Source organism: Chanodichthys erythropterus, chromosome 7 (genome assembly GCF_024489055.1).
Source record: "Chanodichthys erythropterus isolate Z2021 chromosome 7, ASM2448905v1, whole genome shotgun sequence".
Taxonomy (NCBI): domain Eukaryota; kingdom Metazoa; phylum Chordata; class Actinopteri; order Cypriniformes; family Xenocyprididae; genus Chanodichthys; species Chanodichthys erythropterus.
Window position 1 is genome coordinate 31,062,453 of NC_090227.1, and position 26,741 is coordinate 31,089,193.

Consider the following 26,741-nt stretch of genomic DNA (forward strand, 5'->3'; position numbering starts at 1 on the left):
TGTTGAAATGCACATCTACTTCCGGGATCTCTTAAAGGAACCGCGTCAGTCATACAAACTCACAAATCTGAACTAAGCTTAAAAAAGACGTTATAAAAAATTAATACAGTAGTAACCAGGGCATTAAATTGGGATTTTGAAGGATAAGGAACCTTGTTCCCTAGCTATAATTTTAGTAAAACTAAAACAAAAATAAGTAAGTAAATAAATAAATGAATAAACAAATAAAATATTATATAAAGTCTATCTATCTTTATCTAAAGTTTAGATTTCTGTTCTGGAAATGTATGCAAATTAATGTGTATTTAATTAGATAATGCCTCATTTGCGTATTTAAATATAAGTATTGTAATAGTTAAACAATTAGTTCACTTTAAAATGGAAATTACCCCATGATTTACTCACCCTCAAGCCACCCTAGGTGAATATGATTTTCTTCTTTCAGACGAATACAATCAGAGTTACATTAAGAATCACCCTGATACTCCTAAACTTTATAATGGCAGTGCACGGAAATCAGGGTGATCAATAATATAACTCTGATTGTATTCGTCATATACACCTAGGATGGCTTGAGGGTGAGTAAATCATGAACTAATGAACTAATCTTTAAAAACTGCTGTTCACCCGTGGTGTCTTGCCTTAAATAATTTGTTATATAATATTAATTAAATAATATTTTCATATGTATTGTCCAGAGAAATCTTCCTCTTAAAGATGCAATATGTAATATTTTCTGCCCGCTAGAATTCGCTAGAGGCCTATTCAAAACAAAGGCGTAGCTTGATGATGCCAAGTTTGTGTGCAGAATCTTGAGACATGTGGTCTTCACCTCAACGGACAGTGGAAAAGATTTGGGATAAGACTCAGAAAGAAATCATCTTCATAGATGCTATTATTAACTTTACTGTAGTATAAAGCAGAGCAGGACTGAGTGTTGTGGGAGCTGAACGAGGCCGCTGGAGTGATTGTGCAACATGTGCCTCACGAGCAGCAGAACTTTTATTATGCCACAGTCGCTGGCACCGCTTCCGCTTTTCCGGTCATGAGTATGAGGTAACGCAGCTCTGTTTATCATAGATACATTTGAGTGTGTTGAAAATTATTTTATAACGTTACTCTGTGCGCTCGCTCGGTGGCTGCTGGGAGACACTGTTTGAGACACACTGAAGTAAGATAGATTGATTTTAGAATATCATATTAATAAATGCTGGATGACTTGTGTTGATAAATGGCATGCAATTAATTGTAAAATGTATTGTATGATGGAGAAAATGCTGTATTACTGTTACTAAAATTGAAGCTGCATCTGATTACAAAGTAGTGTTTTTCTCTGAGGCATGGTAAAGCATGGTACTCGCAAAAAATCAAGAAAATTAGATTTAAACAATAAGACTAAACGTGTTGAGCTATATAACAATAATTTTCTGTCTATAAATATATCAAAACAGTTGTTCCCTTGCCTATTAAAACGTACATATTAAAGTATAATATAAATAATATTAAATATTCTACAAAATAAAACCGGAAACCGAGGTAACGCGGGTATGACGCAATTGAATTTTCTCATGATTTACAAATAGTTGCATGCATCTGGGATATTGTAAATACTCAAGGGAACAAAATATATAACATTGGCCTCGTGGTTTTGGGATATTTAACTGCTAAATTCGTACATATTGCACCTTTAAGTGTGGTTACAGTGACAGGAGAATAACCTTGGTGTTCTAGCCAATCAGAAAACGTAGAGACTGCTCTCTGACAAAATCAACCAATGGCGTGAATTCGAGGCGGGAATACATTTTTGTCAGACCAGCTGCAGACGTATTTGGGGAAACCTGTTTGGAAAGTATTTTTTCTCAATTCCATTTAGTGTCGCTAGTGGTGCAAACGCGTAGTCGCGTACAGCAGATTTGTACTGTAGAGTCCGAGACATTTCGAACTCGCATGCGATTTTATTAACCATTTTAAATTATTATTTGTTGAACCACCAGGTAATTTCACTATCACATTTTAAACATAGCATAAAGTGGATTATAAAATACTCACGACACAAAACATCAGTGCATCATCTGTATGATTAAGAACCACGCGGATTCATAACAACTGCACAGTATACGGATTTACTGGTATTACTTCAATGTTTATTGACTTGATTCGCATGGCAGAGCAAGTTTTGGCATGCTAATTCCATTAGTGAATTTATTTTTTGTGCAGTTTGTGAACCTATTAAGACACCTGCTTTGCTTTCAGTGATATTGTAAAGTTGTTTAATTGCTTGGCATCAACTTTTAGGAATGGCAGAAGACTCTTGCTCTGTGAAAGAGATGGAAACAGAGTTGAAGGATAATCCATGCTCGAGTGAAGATGCATTTGCGTGAGTACAGCTGTTACTGAAATTACAACAAACCACTAGGCCCTTTATACATCACAAACAAATGTTGCACTGCATGTCCAATCACATGACATCCTCAAACACTTGTCCAAATGTTCTGTAGATAAGAGAAGCTCTTGTTTTTGACTTACTGTCCTTGACTTACATCCTGTAATTGTGCTCTTGCTGGCACACACTGCATTCAAATTCACACATCACCTCCAATGCATCTCTGAATTTTGTATATGAGTATACAAGTAGGCTAAATATTTGTTATTCAACTGAGAATAAGCACGATTTAATGGCAACACAAACAACAGCTGCACATTATTATACACAGCGCTGCACTTTGCAGCAGGAAACGCCTTTCGTGTTACTGCGAAAGATGGAGACAAATTGAGCCTCCCAAACAAATGATGTGCACCAGAAATCGTAAATCTAACCAAGTGTGAACTGAGTGCCACAGAGCTTGCATTCATTATTCAGAGAGTTGTACTTCATCTTCTTTATGAATAAATTATTTTACTTTGATATCTAATGCATTATATGGGCACGCTAACGCCGGGGACATCCATCCGTCTCTGGCATTTGTAATTAATCTGATGAAAGACTTGGACACCTGTAAGTGTTGCTGACAGCAGCCTGTTGTGACGAAGCCTGCTGGCAGGCTGTCAAACACTCCAGTGAAGGGAGAACTTTATTTTTAAATAGATAATATGGATTCAGATCTCATGAGCACTAATGGCCTTTTTATGCCCCCCGTCTCATCAATTCCCACCCCTCCTTCTTTTCTCATGTATGTTTGTCTTTTGTCTCATATTCTTCTCATCATGCTCTCCTCTCTTTTTGTTTCTTCGCAGAGTAAACCCAAAGAAAAAGAAATCAAAGGCCAAAGGAAAGCTGAAGTCTCAGCATGAAGGGAAGGAGAAAACGCACAGGAAGGTAGTTCTTCAATGTCACCATTAATTTTCTTTCGTCATGCCCCTGGGATTGTCTCTTCAAGTCCAGCTTAATTAAGAGGCCCTGCTAGCTTTGCTGTAAAGGAATATTTATGCAGTCATATCATTCAGAGCTTTCACCAGTTTCACAGGTTACAGAGACCCAAATATAACAAGAACTGACTGCTACACAGAGCATAACCTAAAAGCATTTAGTCAGCGAGCAATCGAGTCTCTGATTTGGATGACAGATTCATAGGTTAAGAAAACCAAGATATAACAAGAATAGACTGTTACGCAGAGCAAAGCAAACAATGTAATTTTCCCTCTTCAGGGCGGTTGCACCAAACCACTCATTATCTGTGAACGATAGTAATAGTATTTTGCCATTATGCAAGTCTGTTCTCTAATGCAACCTACTTCCAGCTATGCAGATATTTTTGTAGTGGAATATGATTCTCCTTGACAGCTTCGGGCGCCAGTTTGTCCTCAAGTGATCTAGATGGCTTTCCCTGATAGCAGGTTGTAAGCCATTGATTAGACTGGGCTTCCCTGTGGTGCGTCAAACCCACAAATAGCCTTTCTTTCCCTCTGCACCTTTACATTAGCATAATGCAGCTTCTTGAGCTTCTTCATCTCTTTGATATTTCCATGTATCGCGTCTTCTTTATTTATTGCCTGCCACTTTAATACAGTGTTTTACTGGTACCTGCACAGTGGAATGAGATGGAATTATAAAGGAATGTCCTTGTCAAGTCAGTAAGTAGGTTGCTTGGAACTTATTTTTGATTTTTATTATTCCATTTAATATATAATATATGTGTGTGTGTGTGTGTGTGTGTGTATGTGTGTATATATATATATATATATATAATATAACAACACACGGCCATTAATATCTAAACCGCTGGCCACAAAAGTGAGTACACCCCTAAGTGAAAATGTCCAAATTGGGCCCAATTAGCCATTTTGTCTCCCTGGTGTCATGTGACTCGTTAGTGATACATACTGAGTATTGAGTATTCGGACGTAAGCGCTGCACTGTGTCAACTGTGTAAGAGATTGACATGGAAGAGAAGAGATTGCTTAATAAAGTGGTTATTTTTGTTTTATTTTTGCACACAAAAAGTATTCTCATCACTTTATAACATTAAGGTTAAACCACTGTAGTCACGTTGACTATTTTAACAATGTCTTTACTACTTTTCTGGATTTTTAATGTGGTAATTTCATTGCTTTCTATGGGAGATAAAAAAAAAGCCCTCGGATTTCATCAAAAATACCTTAATTTGTGTTTCGAAGATGAACGAAGGTCTGACGGGTTTGAAACGACATGAGGCTGAGTACTTAATGACAGAAATTTCATTTTTGGGTGAACTAACCCTTGAAAACTGCTAAAAATTAAGCTTTGCTGTCACAGTAATAAACTATAAAACAGTAAAACATAATAAAATGGAAAACGGGTATTTTAAATTGTAATAATATTTGACTTTATTACTGTTTTTACTGTTGCCTTGCAGCCTTGGTGAGCATAAGGGGCTTATTTCAAAAATTGTGTGTGTGTATTTAAATTATTAGTGTAATGAATAAATATTTAGCACTTATATTATTTTAAATCTATAGTTGCATTGAACCCTGCTGTTTAACTGAACATTGGTATTGATAGCTGTCCAAGCAATCAAGGCAGTAGTGCCACCATAATGGGGAAAAGCAAAATGAAAGTTACAATCAGCTAGTTGTCATGTTTTTGTTTTTATTTTTTTAATATTTCAGATGAAAACACCTAAAGAGGAGAGCATGGACTTTGAAGACAGAAGGTACACTGAGACCACTGTGTTACATGTGAGGGTATTTTTAGTAGCTAGTACTGCACATGTAGTATCAGAGATCCAGACTTTTGATTTAGAGAAATGGCATCAGCAGCCAGCAGCTGCACTTGGAAATGAGTTTTAATCCATTTACGATTCAAATATGCAATCATACTTTTTTTCTTTGCTTTAGAGTTGATGAAAATTAATTCTGATGATTTGAAAGTGCGCAGTTCTGGACAATATCCATTCCGATTTTCTCGCTACGTTGGCTGTCTTTCAGGAAATTAATTTATTTATTGGAAAGAAAGCTGTGGCGTGTCAGAAAAGTAATAAGTGAAAAGCATTCGGATCAGACTGGGGGGGAGGGGTTGCATAGATTAGGCCTGAGGCATAAGTCTGAGAAAGCAAACATAACACAAAGTTATATTAACATGAAGTTATATTTCATATACAGGTATAATTTAATATGTAAGATTTTCATATATAAAAATTAGACCATCTCAAATCTCTCGTTTCTGTCTCACGATAAGAACAGTGTCTCTAATCAGGGACTTTGACAATCAGACTCCTTGTAAATCAAGTCCTGCTGGTGATTGCAGGTGGGAGGTTGATTTACACAACAGAGGTCAGACTTAAAAACTGCTGAAGGTGTCCGAGTGTTCTTTTACACTTAATCTCTCCCAGAAAATTCTCCTCTGAATTGAACCATTTGTTATGGTAATTGTAATTAATTGATTTGGTCTGCTCACCTCCCACCACATCTGAATCATGCTTTATGGAAATTAAAGCTTGCATCTCTCTGCAATTATCCTTGGACATAATTACTGTAATTATATAATTATCATCAGTGGCCATTAAGGATTATTGTGTAATCACCATAATTTAGTCATTGTCATTGGTCAATGCATATTTGTCCTTTTTAATTTTTTTTTTTTTTTTTTAGACTGAAGTTCTCACAGCCTTTAAATGTGTTTTTGTCTGTTTGTCTCGTTTAGGTCTCCGGTGAATGTGAAGGAAGAACCAGACAAAGATCCAGACTTTGTAACAGAAGGGAAAGGGAAAAAGAGGAAAAGAAAAGCGGATAAAACGGATGGTCGCTCTTCTACCTCTGAAGCAACTTTGTAAGTGTTTCTTCTACTTTTTTTTTTTCTATGGGTGTAGCAATGAATGAATAAGCCAATAACAGATCCTTTTTCCTCTTCATATACAGTGGCATGAAAAAGTATGTGAACCCCTTGCAGAACCTGTGAAAATGAGAATTATTTTAATAAAATAAGAGGGATAATAAAAATGCATGTTATTTTTTGTTTAGTACTGTCCTGAGTAAGATATTTTACATAAAAGATGTTTGCATTTAGTTCACAAGACAAAACAATAGCTGAATTTATAAGTATGTGAACCATTGATTCTCAATACTGTGTGTGGTTACCTGGATGATCCACGTTTGTCCTGAGCAGCTAAACTGATCTCTGTTCTTCAGAAAATTCCTCCAGCTCCTGCAGATTAATCAGTTTTCAAGCATTTTTGCATATTTGAACCCTTTCCAGCAGTGGCTATAGGATTTTGAGATCTGTGTTTTCATACTGAGGACCTCTGAGGGACTCAAACACAACTATTAAAAAAAGGTTCAAACATTCACTGATGCTCCAGAAGGAAACACGATGCTTTAAGAGTCGGGGTGTGCAAACTTTTGAACAGGATGAAGATGTCACAATTTTTCTTATTTTGTTTAAATATCAATGTTTTTCATTTAGTACTGAGACAAGAGACTCATGAACAACCATCACAAAACAAAAAAACAGTCGTGGATCATCAGGTAACCACACACAGTATTGAGAATCAATGGTTCACATACAGTACTTATGAATGGGGTTATTTTAATAAATTCAGCTATTGTTTTGTCTTGTGAACTAAATGCAAACATCTTTTATGTAAAATATCTTACTTAGGAAAGTACTAAACAAAAAATAACATGCATTTTTTATTATCCCTCTTATTTTATTAAAATAATTCTCATTTTCACAGATTCTGCAAGGGGTTCACATACTTTTTCATGCCACTATATTTCTTATTTATGGCTGAAGTGGGGTAAGCTGTGCCACTTTTTACTTAAAGCAACAGCTGACCTAAAAATTCCAAACCTATATGACTTCCTTTCACAATAGATGTTTAGCAGAATGCCAAAGCTGCTTGTTGTCCATAGCATGAAAGTGGATGGTACCAAGGACAGCCTAACTACTAGTCTTCTCCACTAGATGTTATTCATTCAGTGCTAAGCATGGTGGATACAGGCACGCCTTTCAGTGTGAATGACGTTCCAGACAGCTGAAGGAACTGTCATTGTCCGATTGGGCCAGCACTGCATGGTCACTAAAGTTATCATTTGCACACATTATCAAGCCTTGCCAATTTAAGCATTCAAGTGAAAGAGAACTTTGCGCGCTGTATGAGAAGTTTTGTGGCTGAAGCGCTCACCGCTGTGCGTCACAGACAGTGTGCAAATAATAAAATGAATTCTCTTTCACCTCTCCTTGCACCTAAATGGACAAATTCACACAAATTTAATTTTTTAATTCATTGAATCTAATTGAAAATCGAGAATCGCAGTGAAACCTTGTGAATCGGAATCGAATAGAATTGGGACATCTGAATTGATACCCAGTCCTAATGACATACGTTTTATATCTGATTTAATGTTCTTTTACATAATTGAATGTACAATTTGCATGTAAATTAGCAAAGACCCTCCAATTTAAACATTGTCTAGCTTATTAAATGATTTAGTTTATTTAATGACCATTTGACTAAACTACTATTACACAAATACTATGCAGCTAGACAAATTTTGGCATGTGTACATTTATTGTAATGTGTGTCTTGCCAGAGGAGGGTGGAATTTCTGTTGATTGTTAAAGTTTTCTTTGACTTCTCTTTAAAAGGAAAATGTTAGCTGTTTAAAAAACATGCTGAAACTTTTTAGCTTTAAAAAGTTCATTTGCATCAATCACCGACACCTGTATATGATGGACCCTTTCTAAATGTATACTGCTGTTTACAGTTTTGGGGTTGGTATTATTATTTTATTTGTTTTAATCTTTTTGAAATTCTCTTACGCTCACCAAAGCTGCATTTATTTTGATTCAATATCCAGTAAAATGGTAATATTGTAAAATAATATTATAGCTTAAAATAACTGTCATATGCATATTCTAAAATGTCATTTATTCCTGTGATCGCATTAATAGAGTCTTCACTGTCACATGATCCTTATTCAGAAATTATTCTAATATGCTGATTTGTTGCACAAGAAACATTTCTTTACATGTATTGACTGCTTATTTTATTTCCCTGAAAGGCCAAAGAAGAAGAAGAAGAAAGTTGCAGAAGAGGGACAGGAAAACTCTCCAACAGCAAAGAAGAAAAAAATTAAGGAAAAAAAAGAAAAGGTGGGCTTTACCCAGAGTGCATTAGTGGTACATTGATTATAGAGAGAAGGACTTGGTGACAGAGTGCTGGAATGCTAGTAATTTGGGTATTTGAAAAAAAACAAAAATCTTTAAAATGGACACATGCTGAGATAATCTATGTAAAGGCACAGTCAGAAAGTTCTGAGATACTATACATCAGTGAATTTTGCATTTAATATAAATTGATTTTCCACCAGGTTTTTGTGTGTGTGTCAAATAATAAAAAAATAAGAAAGTAGTCTTGATTGAAACTTCAGTTCACATGATGAAAAGGCATGTTAGCACTTTCTCACTAATCATTTCATTCATCCTTTGCTATTCATCTAAACTGCCATCTGCAGGTCAACATCAGCTTGTCCTTTGCATTCACCCTACAATTTGATGGATTTAAAAGACCATGTCACAAAGGCAATTCCTTGTTCTGAAAAGCCGTCATTTTGTTCAACAACTGTTGCTTGATAGTAATTTTAGTGCTGTGGAGAGCAGTTTTGGAGGACATTTCTCTCTTGCAGAGTTCAAAATCGTATTCTCAGGAGAAACCGTTTACAGTTTGGTTTTTGGCTTACTGTGAAAAGATGTCCACATTGCCACTCAGGAGTTCATTCTGGTCAGGTGTTGTCTATTTTCCCACCGCAGACTTGACTTCTGTAGCGCTTCAATTTCTCCATGTATTTTGATCTTTGAGAAAGTAAATATTTTTTGTCTCCTGTGGATCCACCATCATTTCAACTGGGAAAGCTTTTTATCTGAATAGCCAAAATGCCATTTGTCACTATTTTTTCCTTCATTATAACAAAAAAGACATGTCTAGAGATACCCTAAAGGTTTTACAACAAATTCTCTCTAATCACCAAGAACTCGTGACTAAATTGTCAACAGCAGTGCCCAATTAAGTTTTTACAGTTTTACAAGTCTTACCTGTTGATCTGAGAGTGCTAACCCTCCTGTCATTTCTTTGTCACGTAATGTTGTGCTAGCTTTGTTATGTAAATGATATGTTCAATTAAATAGTTGTAGAAGCTTTTCAGGGCTCAGCTCAAACATTTAAATTTCTGAGATATTTTGAATGTTGTGAATTCTGCAAATGTAAATATGTCACCAAGGACAAGTTATCTAGCTAGGTTATATGTACTATATATATATATATATATATATATATATATATATAATATAAAATATAAAAATCTGTGCTAGATTAGGGTATAAAAGACTTTAACAGGGTTAAATTATATGATCATTCAATGAAAATGTATACATTTTTTTCTGGCTTATATATACATTGCTACATTGTCTTTTGCTGTGACTCAGAGCAACAAAGCTGTGTTACAATTTTATTTGAAAGTAAGCAGCCATTTTAAATCTTATTTTTAAGGATACAGGATCCCTTTTAGTCCCACATAAAGAGAAACTTAAATAATGGAGAAATTAAGAAATAAGTCTCATTCCTCCTCAGGTGGCTTTGAGTCCCGCAGCGCTTGTTTAAACTGGTGACATTTTTGGAATGAAAATTTGCTACTCCTGCAAAATGCACACTGTTAACAAAGTTTGCAGTGATGACCCCTTTTTCCCTTTCAAAGGTGAAAAAAGAGGAAGGAGGGTGTTCTGTTTCCACTAAAAAGAAAAAAACCAAGGAGGAGATTGAGGCAGCCAGGGCTCTCAAGATAAAGAAGAAAGAGGAGGAAGAGAAACAAAGATGGAGATGGTAGACTTTGTGTCTTTTTGGACACCTTTTAACCCAGAAGTTTTGTTTGTCTCTCTTCTGCTTTTCTTGACTTATTGACTCTTTCACAGGTGGGAAGAAGAGAAGTATGAGCATGGAATTAAATGGAAGTTTCTAGAACACAAAGGGCCGTATTTCCCCCCTGACTATCAACCTCTACCAGATGATGTGAAGTTTTACTATAATGGTATGTGTTCAGAAGTTATGAAGATCTTGTTGCATCTGTCTTACTGATGCATCGCGCGGAGTCGTTTCACAGAAAAACGTGTTCAAAAAAGAGAGATTTTGGTCAGAGAGGGGGTCAGTTCATTGGTCAGTGCTGTTCCCATTAATTTTCCTGGTCTGGGCACGCATCCCAGCTCAAGGTTGACCTGTTCCTCCGTTGGTGTCAGGCCTACTTCAGAGAGCACAGGACGAGTCTTTAATCTCTTTGCTAAACTAAGGTCAGCTCCCTCTATTAATATCCACTCTGCCATTTATAGTAGAGAGGCGTTTCTTAAACTATAAGTGCATTTTGGAAGGCCCAGACCATTAATCTTGGTACAATAACCCTGAAGGAGAAGTATTTGGATTTTGTACCTGAGACTCCCTGAACAGTAAGCTATAAATGCAGTTTTGATTATATTTGTCCTAGGCCATGATTCTCCGTGATGCATTTAAAGTTCTATATTGCGGGGCTGGTGAGTCCTGTGGGAACATGTGTCTGAAGACTCATCTTAACGCAGTTTTAAAAAAAAAAAATTCTATGCTCGTTCTGTTGTAGATCTGTAGAAACAATTACTCGTTTATCTCTTTGTTTTTGTTGTCACCAGTTATATTGTGAGAAATTAAGTTAATAAATAAGAATGGTAATCAACTTTATTTGCAGATAACTACAAACTCCTAGTCATTAGTGATGCTGATTACATTAGTGATGTTGATAGTTAGCGTTGGGATTTAAAGAATCCTTTAAACCTAAGAATTATTTCTCTGGGGTCTGAGGGGGTTTTTGGGCCCTGGAAATGTTTTGACATGCTCTAACATTTGAGCTTATTTCATTTACTTAGAACAGATTGTACCATTCTTTGGTTTCATACAGATTACTTAAGCAGAGAATATTTGTTTTCTATTTGAATTGGTTCATTTAAAAGTAGACATTTCAAGCGTTCTGTAGACATGTTTTCGCAAGTATTTGCTGAGGTTTGTTTAATTTTTAAGTGTTTCAGAAAGAAATTCACTGAGACAGCAGAATTTTTTTTATTTTACAAAAGCAGTGTTTTGATGTTACAAGTGTACACAAATAGAAATAGACAGTTTCGAATGATGTCTTACTTTTATCTGTATGACCAAAAATGTTATTTTAAAAGTTATTTTCGCTGTTATCAGGGAAAAATTTGTCAGAATGCGCCAGCATGTTCATTGACCAGAGAGGCTTAAACTTGTAACTTGAGGAGATAATGTACTGTTGTTTTAATCAATTATCGGAATAATGATTTATTTATTTTTTATTTATTTTTTTTTGCCTTATGGACAATAAAGTTTTTTTTTTTTAAGACAAGCATTTGGAGAGTGCATCCAATGGACTGTATTATCACATGAGGCCATGGAAGAGGAATCACTGCTATGAATTTAATAATAATTTAGGACAGTACTTATTTGAATGTTTATGGCAGATTACTGATAAATGGCCTAAATTAAAATTCTGTTTTATGGAGTAAACCCCCCCCCCCAAAAAAAATGCATATGTATGAATGCCAGGTTTTTTTTTTTGTTTTTTTGTTTTTATATAAATGAAACAAGATATGCATGGATTGGTTCAAAATAAAATCAATAACATCCATTTAAATATATATATATATATATATGGTGAATTTTAATTTTATGCCAAAAAAGATTTACTGATGGCAAATCATATGCATATTTATATTACATTTTTGATCGACAAAATGAAACGTATGTTGTTCTTTAAATGCAGTACATTCTTTAACCCAAACAACTCATAGTTGGTTGTTAGCTGGTTGTTTTTTTCACACTGATGTCCTTGTAGTAAATGAATATGTTCTGTTTTTTTGTAGGAAAGGCAGTGAAACTCAGTCTGCCAGCTGAGGAAGTGGCACTTTTCTTTGCTCAAATGCTGGATCACGAATACACAACAAAAGAGGTCTTCCGCAATAACTTCTTCAGGGACTGGAGGAAGGTAAACTGCTCCTGCACTTCTAAGCCTAGCTCAATCTATAACCAGTAGCTTTTACAGTTAGGAGGGATGGGTGTCAGGTTATGAGTACGGAACAGTTATGAAGCTTCCAGCATCCCAGAAGGCCTTAGGGCGTATCATGCAGAATTAATTTCGTGCTGCTTAGTGCTCAATGCTCTTGAAAATACGATTTGTGTAAAGGCATTGATATGCTAATCCAGACAACTCGCTTCCCGCATATGAACAAATCCAATTTAACTGTTTTATTATAACACGGAAGCCCCTGCTCGCTTCACTGAGCACAGTCTCCGCCCCGTCCCCGACTGTCAATCACGAGAATGAACGAGAGAGGAATTCAAGTGATGAGACGCTGGCTCTATTATTATAGTGTATTCAAAAAGTGTTGTATGAGTGTTTTTGTCTCAAACTGTTTGTTGTTCGCTGTGATCTGAGTGATCTGCAGCATAGCGTATTCACTAACGCAAGCGGTTGCTTAAAAATGTTCATTTAGTTGTTTCATGAGCTTTTGACCCATTAGTACTTATTAATGGAGACTAAATCTCTGAATATTATTGAGGGTTCAGTGGATAATGAATTCCTTGTGTTTTAGTATATGGCCATCCATGGTTGTGCCTGCAATCATTGACTGTGCAGTGCAGACAGCAATTAGAAAAACAAGGTAAAAAAAAGTCTGCTGGGAGGGAGGAGGCGTGTTTATGTACTACTTAGCATTTGGCAATTACTGCACATTAGAGACCTGCCAGAACTGGGCGCCACAGGACGTAATCAGAGAGCAGCCTAACTCGTATCTAGCTACAAAACTGTGTTCTGGATAAGTGCAGTTACAGGTATAGGAGAATTCATCTTTGATCATCTCCAAGCAGTGATTCTAACCGATACTGAGATCTCCGTGTGGAGTACCAGCTGTTGTCAGACTCCATGTGTATTCAAAAATCTCACTGGATTATTACAATTAATGGCAAGATGAATGTTTGGAAATGTGAACTGATATTTCCTGCTGACACACTACAGCAAAAGAATAAATAACTGGCTTAAAACCATTTTTGGGGGGGGTGAAAATACTGACTTGCCGAAGACATTGCACAGTACTGTATATATTACATTATGGCAAGTAACCTAGAAATAGAGATGTCAGAAGTACCAACTTTGGTAGTCAGTATTGAAATTTAAAAAATGTAACACTTTGAACGCTGTTGAGCGGATTCGGATTAAACACCTCTGATTGGCCATTGTGTTGACGCGCTCATCGGATATGTCTGTGATTGGCTTCAATTATCAACCCTTCAAATCAATGAAGCTCTTCAGTCGGTACTTTTGACAACTCTACCTAGAAATCTTTAATACTTTTTTTTATTTTTTTATTATATGCTTTATTATGTTTTATAATACACTAAAAACAGTATGGTAGTGAATTTAGGTATCATAACATTATATACAGCATGGAAAATTGATGATAAACAATTTCTGTGACTGTATGGACAGTGCGTGTACAACACAGCATGTGCGAGTGACTTGAGCGCTTGAAAAGTCCACTAGACTACACGCGTCTTTCCGTACTCACAGCTAAAGGAGTAAACTTTTAAAGACTCGCACGCTGAACAGTTCGCAAGACAAAGCGGAATGTGGAAAATGACTACAGTAAATATTTGGTGGCATCTAACTCCACCCACCCCCTACCCCTCTTGTCGCCCATGCTGATAAGCGCATCATTTGGGTATCATCCGAGCAAGTGCACTATTTGAAATTTTCAGTTCACACTTTTTATACTAAAAGTGCCATATAGTAGTGTGCAAATTGCCATAGAAAAGTACACAAATTGGGATGCACCTTCCGAATGTCTTGGCAACCACATAATAATGCCATCCAGAACACCCTAGCAGTGTGGTAGCAGTGGCGGCTGGTGCAAAAAATTATTGGGGGGGCGCAAAAAAAAAAAAAAATTAGAAATGCAGGAATGAATAGGCTAATTGTTGAATAACCATTTAACAAGTGATATAATAATGTATCATTACTGCTTATCTAAAACAGGGAAAATTCAGTATTTAAAGCATGCCATAGGGCTGGGATCTAAAAAAAAAAAATCTGTATTTAATTAAAAAAACTGTTATTTCACATCCTGCCCAATATTGTCCTTGAAACAATGTTCATATTGAAGGCTATAAAAACAAACATGAATGTAACCTTGTACTATATGCTATATTATGTGCAAAAAAGGGGTCAAATCACATTAGGCCTAGGCTATATTCTAAAATTTTAAATGTTTTTTAAAGCAGAAGTTAAATACACTAAACTAAAAATGAAATTAAATAAAAACAAAAGTCAACAGTCACTTTACACAGTTACTGCTGTCGTACAAATACACTTAGTTGTAGGTTCGAAATTCTACATATGGCATAATTATTATGTTCGGCAAAAAAAAAAAAAAAATTCAACAAATATTTTTAACAAAATTTATTTTACTCAGATTGAACTCCGTATGTTTGGCGCGCATGTGCGCGGCGGCGCTCATTCACGGAAGTTTGTGCTTGCTGAAGCTCGTCCATGCCTGACTGCAAAATGGAAATATTTTCTCGACTTTCTAATATTTAATGATGGAGAATATGTCTGTGAAATGTAAGTTATGCACTGAGGAAATTATTGGATGTCACTTCAGCTTAAAAAAAATATTAATAGAGGTATGTTCGTTTCCACCAATCGCTGCACAAGTTAAGGTTACGTATGATGACGAAAGCACGTTAGTGCGAGCCCTCCCGGAACCCATAGAGATTGCATTGCAGTGCCTGCAGTTCGAAAAAAAAAGTTCTTTGAATGGAAGTCTATGGGAGCACTCGGGGCAAATCTCCGCCAGACTGAAATGCCCAAAAAGAGGCGGTACTCCACAGAGTGTGACTCGATGCTGATTGGACTACATCAAGAGGCAGAACATACAGCCTAGCAGTGACAGCTAGCGTAACTCTGTGGTTGAATGTGATTGAAAAAATCTGTCCCTTTCTCACTTTTGGTGGTGCGTCGCCCAATTGCCCTAATGAAGAAACCGCCCCTGTGTGGTAGTGAGTTTTGCATTGGCAATTTTTTCAATTTTTTTTTTTTTTGGAATTCCCATTTTTGCCACAGAAATGAAACGTTTCCATTAAATACTGTGACACATTTATCAATTGCCAGTTATTTCTGATTGCATTTTAGTACATTTGATTGACCGTGCTGCGCTCTTATCATATGTAATTGATTTGTGAGTCTATGAGGTTAGAGTGAGTGTCTGTTTGTGTATTTTTTTGGGCCCTTCCTTTTACTTTCCCTCTCATTTTACTCTTTTTCTTCACTCTGCTCTGGGCTCTGCTCCCTGGCTAATGGCCCAGGGGTGCCATTTATGGTTGAGCATGTGTATTTGTGTGACAGAATGGGGAGATGGAGGGGGGCAGGTCAGATGAAATTGCTTGTGTGAGGTCCCGTGGCGCAGGTTCTCTTCACCAGCCCCAGGAGGAGAGATTAGAGTGAATCAGTGTTAGTGTGACATTTAGCGCTGCAAAAGTGCAAGAATAAATCATAAGCCAACAAAAGGGAAGCGCGTATGTCAGTCCTCTGTGACCCCTCCATCCAATACTTACTTTTCTCTCCTCTCATTTTTTGGTTGTCCTCGTCCTCAGTCTCCTTTCCTGTGCCCAATGGGAAACTGTGATCATCACAGTTGAGGGGATCTCGGCCCTCTAGAGTTGTTTGGATGATCTTTAGTGTCTTCTGATGTAGGAAGTGCTTGTTATTGAATGTCATGAAACAGGCCATATCCCAAAGCAATATCAGTGCAAATAATCAGTAGTACACTTGGGCATGGTTAAAGTGTTCTTGTGGAGGGGGGGTTGTTTTGTTTTTTCAAAGCAGCACAAGGCAACAAACCCAGCTAGCTGTATATATGACAAATAAGGCAAAAGTAGCAACAGGAGAAACGTCCTAAAAAAGAGAAAAAGACAGTCTAGGCATATATGATCAGACAGAACTGTTTGATAAATTCAGCCTTCTGAATAGTTGCTATGTGTCACAAAAGTCTCAAGCACTTCCACTGAACTGAATCTTTTGCCTAGTCTGAAGAAAAATTTGATATTCCTCTTACAAAGTTGCAATTCATGACAGGACTGCCAATTGGAATCAACCTGAGTGCAAGGCTAACTCAAAAACCTGCTGCAAATGCTCAAAATCTTGGCCCCTAAGCAAGGTCTAAGTCAAATTTCAGACTTTTCCTAACATTTACAGGGATGTAAACAAAGATTTAAAAGTTTGAGGTCTGTAAGATTTTATTTAAAAAAAGAAGCGTCTTATGATTACCAAGTCTGCATTTATTTGATCAAAAATACAGTAAAAACAGTAATATTGTGAAATGGTATTACAATTTAAATAACTGTTCTGTTTATATGTTATAATGTATTCGATTCTAACTTTTTTAAAAATTATATTAATATATTTAAAAATGTAATTTATTCCCATGATGGGCAAAGCTGAATTTTCATCAGCCATTACTACAGTCTTCATTGTCACATGATCCTTCAGAAATCAGTCTAAAATGCTGATTTGGTGCTTAAGAAACATTCAAATCATCAAACAGTAAATATTGCTTAATATTTAATATAACCTGCTTAATATTTTTGTGGAAACTGTGATGCATTCTTCCCATGGTTCTCCCATGGTTCAAGAACAGTATTTTTTTATAGATTATTTCAAATTCATACAAAGTTTTTTAAATATAATTTTTTTTTTTTTTTTTTTTTTTTTTTTTTTTCATTTAGTTTTTTTTTTTTACTGTCATGTTTGTTTAATTTAATGCATCCTTGCTGAATAAAAGTTATAATTTCTTCCAAAAGAATCTTACTGACCCTAACATTTTGAATGGTATTGTTTGGAGAAACCTTTAGCCTGACCTCATCTTTCAAGGGTAGAGACCCATAGTAGCTGTTTGTCTCATTGAAGATCTATTGACCTGAAGATGTACTGATTGCTATTATGAATTGTTTTTTTTTTTTTCATCAAAGATTCTACTCCAAGTGTGATGATTCAAAGCCTTTTATTACAAGACCGTTTGGATAATGTTTCATTGATTCTCTCTCATCAGTTTCTTTTCACATATTTGGTTTTTGCTGTTGTTACAGAAAATGGCCAAGTTCTGATATGTGCAATTCTTGCAGTCAAGTATGTCAGCTAAAGTTCACTCAGTTTAAGCAATTTGTGCTTGGTCTATCATCACCCTGAGTGGATACAAAACAGCGCCCTCAGCTTTTTACTTATAAGATGTCTGGTAGATGTATTAAGTGAGCAGCAACTATCTTAAAGCCCTGGATGGATGGGACTAGTTTTCCCTGAGGAGTTAAGTTAAATTTCTGTTTCACAGCCTTTCTTATTGATTTCAATCCTGTCCAAACTGTTTTTCTCATCCAACCTTGTGACAAATTTTTGTGCAAATTGTCTGCTGTTTTTCGTCTACCCTGGGGTCCTCTGAGCTAGGTCCTTTGTCTAGGATTGCTGTGTATTATTTTAACACAATGATTCTCCTAATTTAAACTGCAAGTTAAAAAAAAAAATCTAGTTTCACTGTGAACCTTCAATACTGTAGCCAACTTTTTGCTTAAAATAACAGTTGGTGGTTCATGTGCTGCTGACATCTCATCCGATTTAAATCAATAAGGAAAGTTAATGGCCACTGTAGAGCAGCGTCTGGTCTGAGCCTCATCATTCATTCATTATTTCTTTTACTTATGAACATAATGTTGAAAATGTAGCACATAAGTTCTTTTTTTTTTTTTTTTTTTTTCAGTGAGTTTCACACTATCTTCCGGAACCAGTGTTATACTTCACTAAAACTTTTAAAAATCATTTTCAGTCAATCTTAATAAAAACTACAGAGATCACAGATGAAATCACAGATGGCATATGTTATCCTGATTTCATCTGGAAAATGTTTTTGTATGCATGTTCTTATGCACAGGAGATGACTTTGGAAGAAAGACAGCTAATCATGGATCTAAACAAGTGTGATTTTGGAGAGCTCCATGCTATGCACAAACAAAAGGTGGAAGCCAGAAAGAATATGAGAAAAGAGGAGAAGTTGGTGGGTGTCCTCTATAACCTCTTAAACTTCTGAAATATAAACCAAAGTTACTTAATTGTTGAATGGACTGCCTCATCCTTTACGCTAGGTAACCAATGTTCCTCTGATGTTCCTCTGAATTAATGTTCTCCAGGTTAATAAAGAGGTCAATCAAAAAATTGTTGATGAGTATGGGTTCTGTGTGTTGGACCACCATCGTGAGCGCATCGGGAACTTTAAGATAGAACCTCCAGGGCTTTTCCGAGGCAGAGGAGACCATCCTAAACAGGGAATGCTGAAGAAGAGGATTCAACCTGAAGACGTCATTATCAACTGCAGCAAGTGAGGCTTTCATGTCAGCATAGCCTTTTCAAGCCGTATTATATGTTCAGAAGTGGGATCGCTGCTGTAGCACCGTGGCATGAATGTGAGGTCTAACAAAAGCACATTGCAGTTATATTTTATAGAAAGATGTATGGCAAAGGGTAAAAGCTATTTTTACTCAAGGGCTCTTTTGAAAAACCATATATATGCAATGTCAAGTAATATTGCTTTCTTCAATCAGCGATTTGTTTTCAGAAGAAATATGAGGTGTGGATTTACCCTACAGGGACTCTCGTATCCCAGAAGCTCCTGCCGGTCACCGCTGGAAGGAAGTTCGTCATGACAACACTGTAACGTGGCTAGCCAGCTGGACCGAGAACGTACAAGGATCTTGTAAATATGTGATGCTCAATGCCAACTCCAAACTTAAGGTAAATATTTTAAATATTTTGTGCACACACACACACACACACACACACACACACACACACACACATGTTTGTTTTTGTGAATTGTGGGGACTTTCCATAGACTTCAATGCATTTTACACTGAACAAACTGTACATTCTATCCCCCTACCCTGCCCCTACCCCTAAACCTAACCCTCACAGGAAACTGTGCAAACTTTTACTTTTTCACAAAAACTCATTCTATATGATTTATAAACCCATTTACATTGTGGGGACCGCTGGCTGGTCCCCACGATGTAGGTGAACTCAGGTTTATATTACATCATGGGGACATTTGGTCCCCACAATGTAATATAAACAAAAGCACACACACACACACACACACACACACACATACACACACATACACACACATACACACACATACACACACACACACATACACACACATACACACACATACACACACATACACACACACACACACACACACACACACACACACACACACACACACACACACACACACACACACACACACATATAATATTATATAATATATACAAACACACACACACAGCTATTTAACTTTGTTCTGTACGGGATCATGGGCAATTTAGTTTTTCACTGCAAATTCAGCAGTTAAACACGATTGTTTTTTTGTTTTGTTTTTTTTGTATTTTTAAAGGTGAAATAATCTGAACAGATAGCTTCAACAAAAGCATACCATTGTACCATCAAATAACAACCTCGGAACTCGCAGTAGGTCTGTCTTTAAAGGTCTATTAGTTATCATTAAAAATCTATTTCCCTATGGAGAAAATGAATGAAGATTTACTTCCACAACCAGACTGTTTCACTCTAAATTGGCGGTTCTTGCTCAGAATGAGCTGCAATCTGGGTGCAAACGTTATGCTTTTAGTCAAAAGTCTGGTGACGTGATAGTAATATTTTAGTGAGTTCCTTATCATTGACTTGATTAAAATGTACTTGTTGCCCTCTACTTTCTCTCTCTGCCTGTACATACCTTAATTTCCAACTCATCTTCATGTCCTTTGCACCTCATGACTGTCTGTGTCTGTCACCTTGTTAATAATAGATGTGATTTGATGTTGCCTTTTAACACTGAGTGCGGGCCAATCAAACAGAGCCGATGTGTATTCTCGCGTTCTGCCAAATCACGCTCACTTAGTTTCAGCTCAGCACCTCATCTTCACTCTCGTTCCACTCACTTCCTCTCGCTAATTAAATTAGGAAGAAAAGCGATCCTTTTCATCAGAACTTGGTGATGGACACCTATCAAGAAAACTAAAAATCAAAACCGATTTAGAACACCGTCTCCCAGCTGCCTCATTACTTTGCTTTTCTTTCCTGAGTCCATTCATCTGTCTGCTTTGTGTAGAATAACTTAACCTTTACTAATTCAGCACATAAAAAAGCAACAGTGTTGGTCATTATGTTGTAGCTGTGACAACAAAGTAACTTTTTGTTTGTACAAATTAAAGTGCTTGTAGCTGGAATCAGACAATCTGACCGTAACGTGCAATGCACAGGCCACTATTATATTGGTTTTCTTTAATTTTTTTTTTAATGTTCTTATGTATTTTTATTAAAAAATCAAAATGGGTTTTGTGTTTTTTTTTTTTGTCCACATCTTTTAGCTTTGAGGTCATCTATATTAGGGCTGGGTATTGACATAAATTTCATGATTTGATTTTGATTCACAGGCTTGCAATTTGATTCCAGTTCAATATGATTCGATTTTAATTAATTTGGATTTGTATCTGTTGTCAAAAATATCTATATTTTGATATGTATCTATACTGAAATATCTGAAATGGTTCCAATGCTCATTTTCTGCAGTATCGTCACACCGATGCCAGCTGCGCATTCTCACTCTCTCTTCTCTTCTCTTCGCAAATTCATCCACATTCTCTCAAAATTGCACAGAAAATGCGGACAAGAAAATTGCATTTGTTTCGAGAAGTCTTTAAGATTACTTTTTTTTCTAAATCTCTCGATATTATAAAACAATTTTCATAATCACCTCAGATTTCAATCAGTTCTTTTGGAATAAGATGGTACTCTAAGACAGATAACTTATGAAGTGTCAGGCTGAGCTGCCCCATGTCATGTCATTTACTTCCATGCTTGACTTCATTGATTTTTTTTGTGTGTGTGTGTGTGCCTCCCGTAGGGTGAGAAGGATTGGGAAAAGTATGAGGTGGCTCGTAGGCTAAAGTCGTGTGTGGATGCCATCCGAACCCAGTACCAGGAGGACCTCAAGTCCAAACAGATGGGCACACGCCAGAGAGCCGTAGCCCTCTACTTTATTGACAAGGTCAGGTCACACAAGCTACACAGACATAATTTGTGCTTATTAGAGAGCTTTTAATCATGACTGCTTTATTCGGGTAAAGACCAAATGGTTTGAGTACTGGTAATCACACATGTCAATTAAGCTGCCTGTTGAGAATAAATACAGCAGAGAGTGAGGAGATATCACAGAGGGCAGCATGGTGGTGCATTTACTGTGACGACATTTCATACATATACATATCATACATTTTGTAATATTTTTTTCCTCTGTGGTCAACTTATCATGTGAGGTCTTGTGGACTGTGTCTTTCTTTTCTTTCTGAGGTCTTTTGAACTCTCAATTATGGTTACTGATGTTCAGTTTCAAAAATCAGAATGAGTTCTGATAGTATAGTATATTGAATTTTTATTTTAAAAGATCAGAGTTCAGATCCTCATGTTATGATCAATTTAAGTTCTATTATGAAGCTAAATAATATCATGTTGGTTGATGAATATATCAAATATGAAGAGTGAGAAAAGTATGGAAGGCTGTTTCTCTACCTATTTCTCATAATTGTGACTTATGCGACATATATTTCTCGTAGTTGCAACAGTTTCACATAACTGTAACTTTGTCATAATGTTACCATCTCATAATTGAACTTCACTTCTCATAATTGCAAATTTGTCACAATTGCAACTTTGAGAAAGTGCAACTTTTTCATAATTGCAACTTCATATCTCACAATTGACTTTCTTATAACAAATTTGTAATTTACGCCATTTTGCGACTTAATTGTAATTTTCAGAATTGTCACTTCATCTGACAATTGCAACTATCTCATAATAGCAAATTCTTCTCTCACAATTACAACTATTTCTCGTAATAGCAAATTTGTCATTTTTGTGTATTTTTCATAATTGCGACTTGTCATAATGTAATTATATTGCACAATATTCAAAAGCAACTTTATATCTCAGAATTGCAAGTATTTCTATCTTGAAATAGTTGATTTTCGATCATATATGAAACTTTTTTTCATAAAAAAATGGAAATATCTTTTGAACGGCAAGCATCTTTTTCTAACACACACACAGACACACACAGACACATACATACAACCCAGTTCTGTGTGGAGATACTGGATCGAAGGTTACAAAGGTATCAAAGATTTTATGAGTCAGTTCTTATTGCACTCAACAATACCCATACTGCAGCTTTCAGTCCACTGTCATGTCCAAACATGTTCACAAGCAACTAAGCAGTCACTCTAAGATGTCCTGGCGATCCAGTGTCATGCCTGTATGAAGCAGATGTATGTTTGTGTTGAACTCTACAGCTGGCTCTGAGAGCAGGTAATGAAAAGGAAGAGGGTGAGACGGCAGACACTGTGGGTTGTTGCTCACTACGCGTGGAGCACATCACTTTACACGACACACTGGATGGGCAAAAGTGTGTGGTAGAGTTTGACTTCCTGGGTAAAGATTGCATCCGCTACTACAACAAGGTTCCTGTGGCCAAAAGGGTAAGAACATAAAAAAAAGACAGATTGTGCTGGCTTACATTTACATTTCTCTTTCTGGTGTGTTTAGATGTGTATTAACTTTTAATAATATTTAAGATTAAAGTTTGACCATCTTCCATTGACTATTTAAAATCTTTTTTGCCTTTTATTTGCATACTGAAACTGAATTTTACTTGGTCTGTTCTTTCCTACATGTATTAACATTGCAACAACACTAGTTTTCCTAAAACACTTCCTAAATACAAATCTAGTGCAAATTGAATCTATCCCATTTATCAATTTCCTCCTTTTGTATGATAATTTTAGTCATAACAGGTGGGTTATTGTTATTTTAGCACAGCTCGTAGCTGTAGAAAGTACCGTTTCTCCACTGTTCTCTAGATGTCTGCTGTACTCAGCCCCTAGATCTTGTTTGCTTGCATAGTTTCATAATGTAAATGAGAACATTTGAAAGAAGCTCATCAAGTGAAAATTAATTAGTTTCTGAATATCTTGCAAGTTTATTTGGCATCAGGCAGACTTTGCGGAAATGTCAGATATAATTGCAGGTATTGTGAAAACCGACCCCCCCACTTTCTCATCCCTGCATTACGACATAATGAATAACAATTTAAGCCTTTGGAACTTCATGTCACGTGGTCTGGAGCTGCATTACCATCAGTATGCTGCTATTAATTTTCCTTTTTTTTATAGAATAACAAATTAGTTTTTTTGTATGCATGTATCTACTGTATGTACAGAAGTCTGAGATTACATTAAATATCTAGGATTCAACACCTAATTATAGAAATTGAGGCTACCTCTACATTAATCCAGATTTGCATTAATCCGGAAATGCAATCCTGATTTTAAAACGGCATTTTCATTTTAAAACGCTCTCCGTCCACACTAGCATTTCACTAGCATTAAATTCACCAAATTAACATCATATTTAGCCCCTGGAATGTGAATTTTACCAGGAGAACCCTGACAAAAATGTGGATTTTACCTCCTGGAACATGACTTTTACCAGGAGACCCCCCGAAATACGATTGGGCTAGTTTTGAGTAGCAATTGGGCAGGTTTTGTTGTGAAAACCTGTCAATCCTGGACGAACAGACATAATCAAGTTCTTATGCTATTCTTCTGGCAGGATCATTTTATTTAGCAAAATCTCACCATTCACTGATGTGTCCAGGTCACACTCAATTACCATTATATGTTTGGTCTAAAACGCAACTGCCCTCAGAACAGCAATTGCAAGTAAATTTTGTTATCTTTACAGGGCTGTGATATGAGGAGTGTGCAAAGTAATGTATTTTTAGCAACAGTGTAAAAGTGAATAGCACATAACAGGCACAATACTGTATAAACATAGATATCTATCGGTACTATATGCATCACATTCCACACTACAAAGTGAAAACGGCATTTTCAGATTTTTCCACTTGAGGACAGCGTTTTCAAGAAGCTCAGTTTTTGTAGGACAAAAACGCTGTCTCCGTGTGTAGGGAAGGCCACGATGGAGAGAGAAAGATGCGTTTTCAAACAAAACTGTATTAGTGTGGACAAGGCCTATAATGAAAAGAAATGGAATGATGTACAATGAATAACAAATACTTAATAATCTGCACTTTTTTCACTTGCAACTGAAAAATTTGTGACATTAAGCATGTGACTCCTTTATATAGATGGTCAGGTTTACTTCCATTGAAGCACAACATGCTCTTTGGATCATCTTAAATCATGCTGGAGAACATGATCACCTGGTTTTACGCAAACTTATATAAAGTTCATGCAGCTGCTGTCATTAACGCAAAACGGTTAAAAAACAAATACTGAAATTCACATTAATTTCCCAATTCAACTTTTCACTCCAACTATTATGCTGATAATATAATCTGTAATGAAAAATGTTGAGTTATATTAGAAAAATGCAAAAAGAAGCATTTTCGCTAGTGGTCTGTGAGCTTTGGACCCGCATTATCTGGCCGTATTAGTGCGAGTGTTGAATATGTGATCATGTTAAGTGTTGATCTCCCCTATGTGTGCTTATTAGATGGGAAGGTCAGCATATGAATCAATCATTACTAACATACGACCGTGTTAAATTGGGGGAAAATGTTCCAGAAATATAAATTCTGTCATTGCTTGGCGAGCGGTCTGTTTACTTTCTTCTTCATGCATTTGGCTCAAGGATAAATTGTTATTCAAATGAGACTGATTTAAAAGCACCACATCTGCTACCATTAATTAGTTCCATGCATATTTTAGCTGGTTTATTTAGTAGGAGTGGAGGAAAACAGGACTTCTGCGAAATGTCAAATATAATTGAGAGTGCCTCTCTCTCTTTCCTTTCCTCTTCTTTTCCTCAACCTCTGTTCTATGCATATGATAAACAAGCTAACATGTGTTTTCTGTTTTAGGTTTTCAAAAACCTCAAGCTTTTCATGGAAAACAAGCAAGGAGGAGACGACCTCTTTGATCGACTGAATGTGAGTGTAATGTTCTGAAACAGCGGCAGACAGTCATAGATTTTTCATTCTGAGGGATACGATTCTCGAGAGGCTTGCATCATACGAGCTCACACTAAAGGATGGTAGTTTTTCTTTTTAGCTCTTTTTTTTTTTTTTTTTTTTTAAATATTTCAGTCTTAATTTTTGCAGCTGAAGGATTCTGCCCTTGCTGAAGGACAGAAAGACACAGATTATGAGAGAAAACTGGAAAAACTGTTTGTGTGTGTGTGAGAGAGAGATACAGTGTCAGAGAGAGAAATGTGCCCCCTCGATGAGGTCAGGTTGGTAATGGTGGGCCATCGTGGAGGGGGAATGTTAATCTGTACTTTGGGCTCTTCCGATTGATATGGCAAAGGCAGAGCAAAGGGGTGAAAGAGGGAGGATGCGGCAGAGACGCTAATACTGGCCCTCGTCCACAAAGTGCTGCAAATCTTATTACATGCTGCTGTGCTTTTAAGCTCATGTGTGCACTTGAGTGTATATATGCTGCTCAGAAAAAAAACACATGTCTTGAACTTGGCTGAACCCTCATCAGAAAAGACACTGTTTTATATATTACATAATTTATATATTACATATTTACCTAAATATTAACTTTTAAAGGTGACCTATTATGCCCCTTTTCACAAGATGTAATATATGTCTCTGGTGTCCCCAGAATGTATCTGTGAAGTTTCAGCTCAAAATACCCCACAGGTCATTTATTATAGCTTGACAAATTTGTCCTTATTTGGGTGTGAGCAAAAACATGCCGTTCTTGTGTGTGTTCCTTTAAATGCAAATGAGCTGCTGCTCCCTGCCCGCTTTCCAAAAGAGGGTGGAGCTTTAACTGTGCATGCTTCGATTGCTCAAAAACAACAAAGCTGGAGAATCTCATGCAGCCAAAATGACGATTGTCAGTAACTGTGTTCAGCCTTACGCTGTTCGAATCGCAGTCGGACACTGATGGAGAGACTCAGGAAGAAGTTACAACTTTTAGAATGCAACTGGAAGTTTCTGAATGGTCATTGGATACATTTATGTAATTGCTGAGGAGTTGATTTTGAGCAAAATCCGTATGGACACCCACTATACATAGCGTACCTGTTTGCCAAACAGAGCCATACACACC

At 36.5% G+C, this 26,741-nt stretch overlaps 1 protein-coding gene across 1 annotated transcript in view; it reads left to right on the forward strand.

The window, feature by feature from the left end:
* The first annotated feature begins 1,993 nt into the window (after positions 1-1,993).
* Positions 1,994-26,741, forward strand: part of zgc:173742 (DNA topoisomerase I, mitochondrial) — a 30,257-nt gene continuing 5,509 nt past the window's right edge. Inside the window, exons 1-15 of the mRNA XM_067389212.1 lie at positions 1,994-2,129; positions 2,296-2,377; positions 3,235-3,316; positions 5,086-5,129; positions 6,119-6,244; positions 8,479-8,569; positions 10,168-10,292; positions 10,382-10,497; positions 12,365-12,486; positions 18,473-18,595; positions 18,729-18,916; positions 19,185-19,329; positions 21,506-21,649; positions 22,950-23,135; positions 25,541-25,609. Of these exons, the coding sequence (XP_067245313.1) occupies positions 2,298-2,377; positions 3,235-3,316; positions 5,086-5,129; positions 6,119-6,244; positions 8,479-8,569; positions 10,168-10,292; positions 10,382-10,497; positions 12,365-12,486; positions 18,473-18,595; positions 18,729-18,916; positions 19,185-19,329; positions 21,506-21,649; positions 22,950-23,135; positions 25,541-25,609 (1,641 nt within the window). The 5' untranslated portion in view covers positions 1,994-2,129; positions 2,296-2,297. The remainder of the gene's footprint in view (positions 2,130-2,295; positions 2,378-3,234; positions 3,317-5,085; positions 5,130-6,118; positions 6,245-8,478; positions 8,570-10,167; positions 10,293-10,381; positions 10,498-12,364; positions 12,487-18,472; positions 18,596-18,728; positions 18,917-19,184; positions 19,330-21,505; positions 21,650-22,949; positions 23,136-25,540; positions 25,610-26,741) is intronic.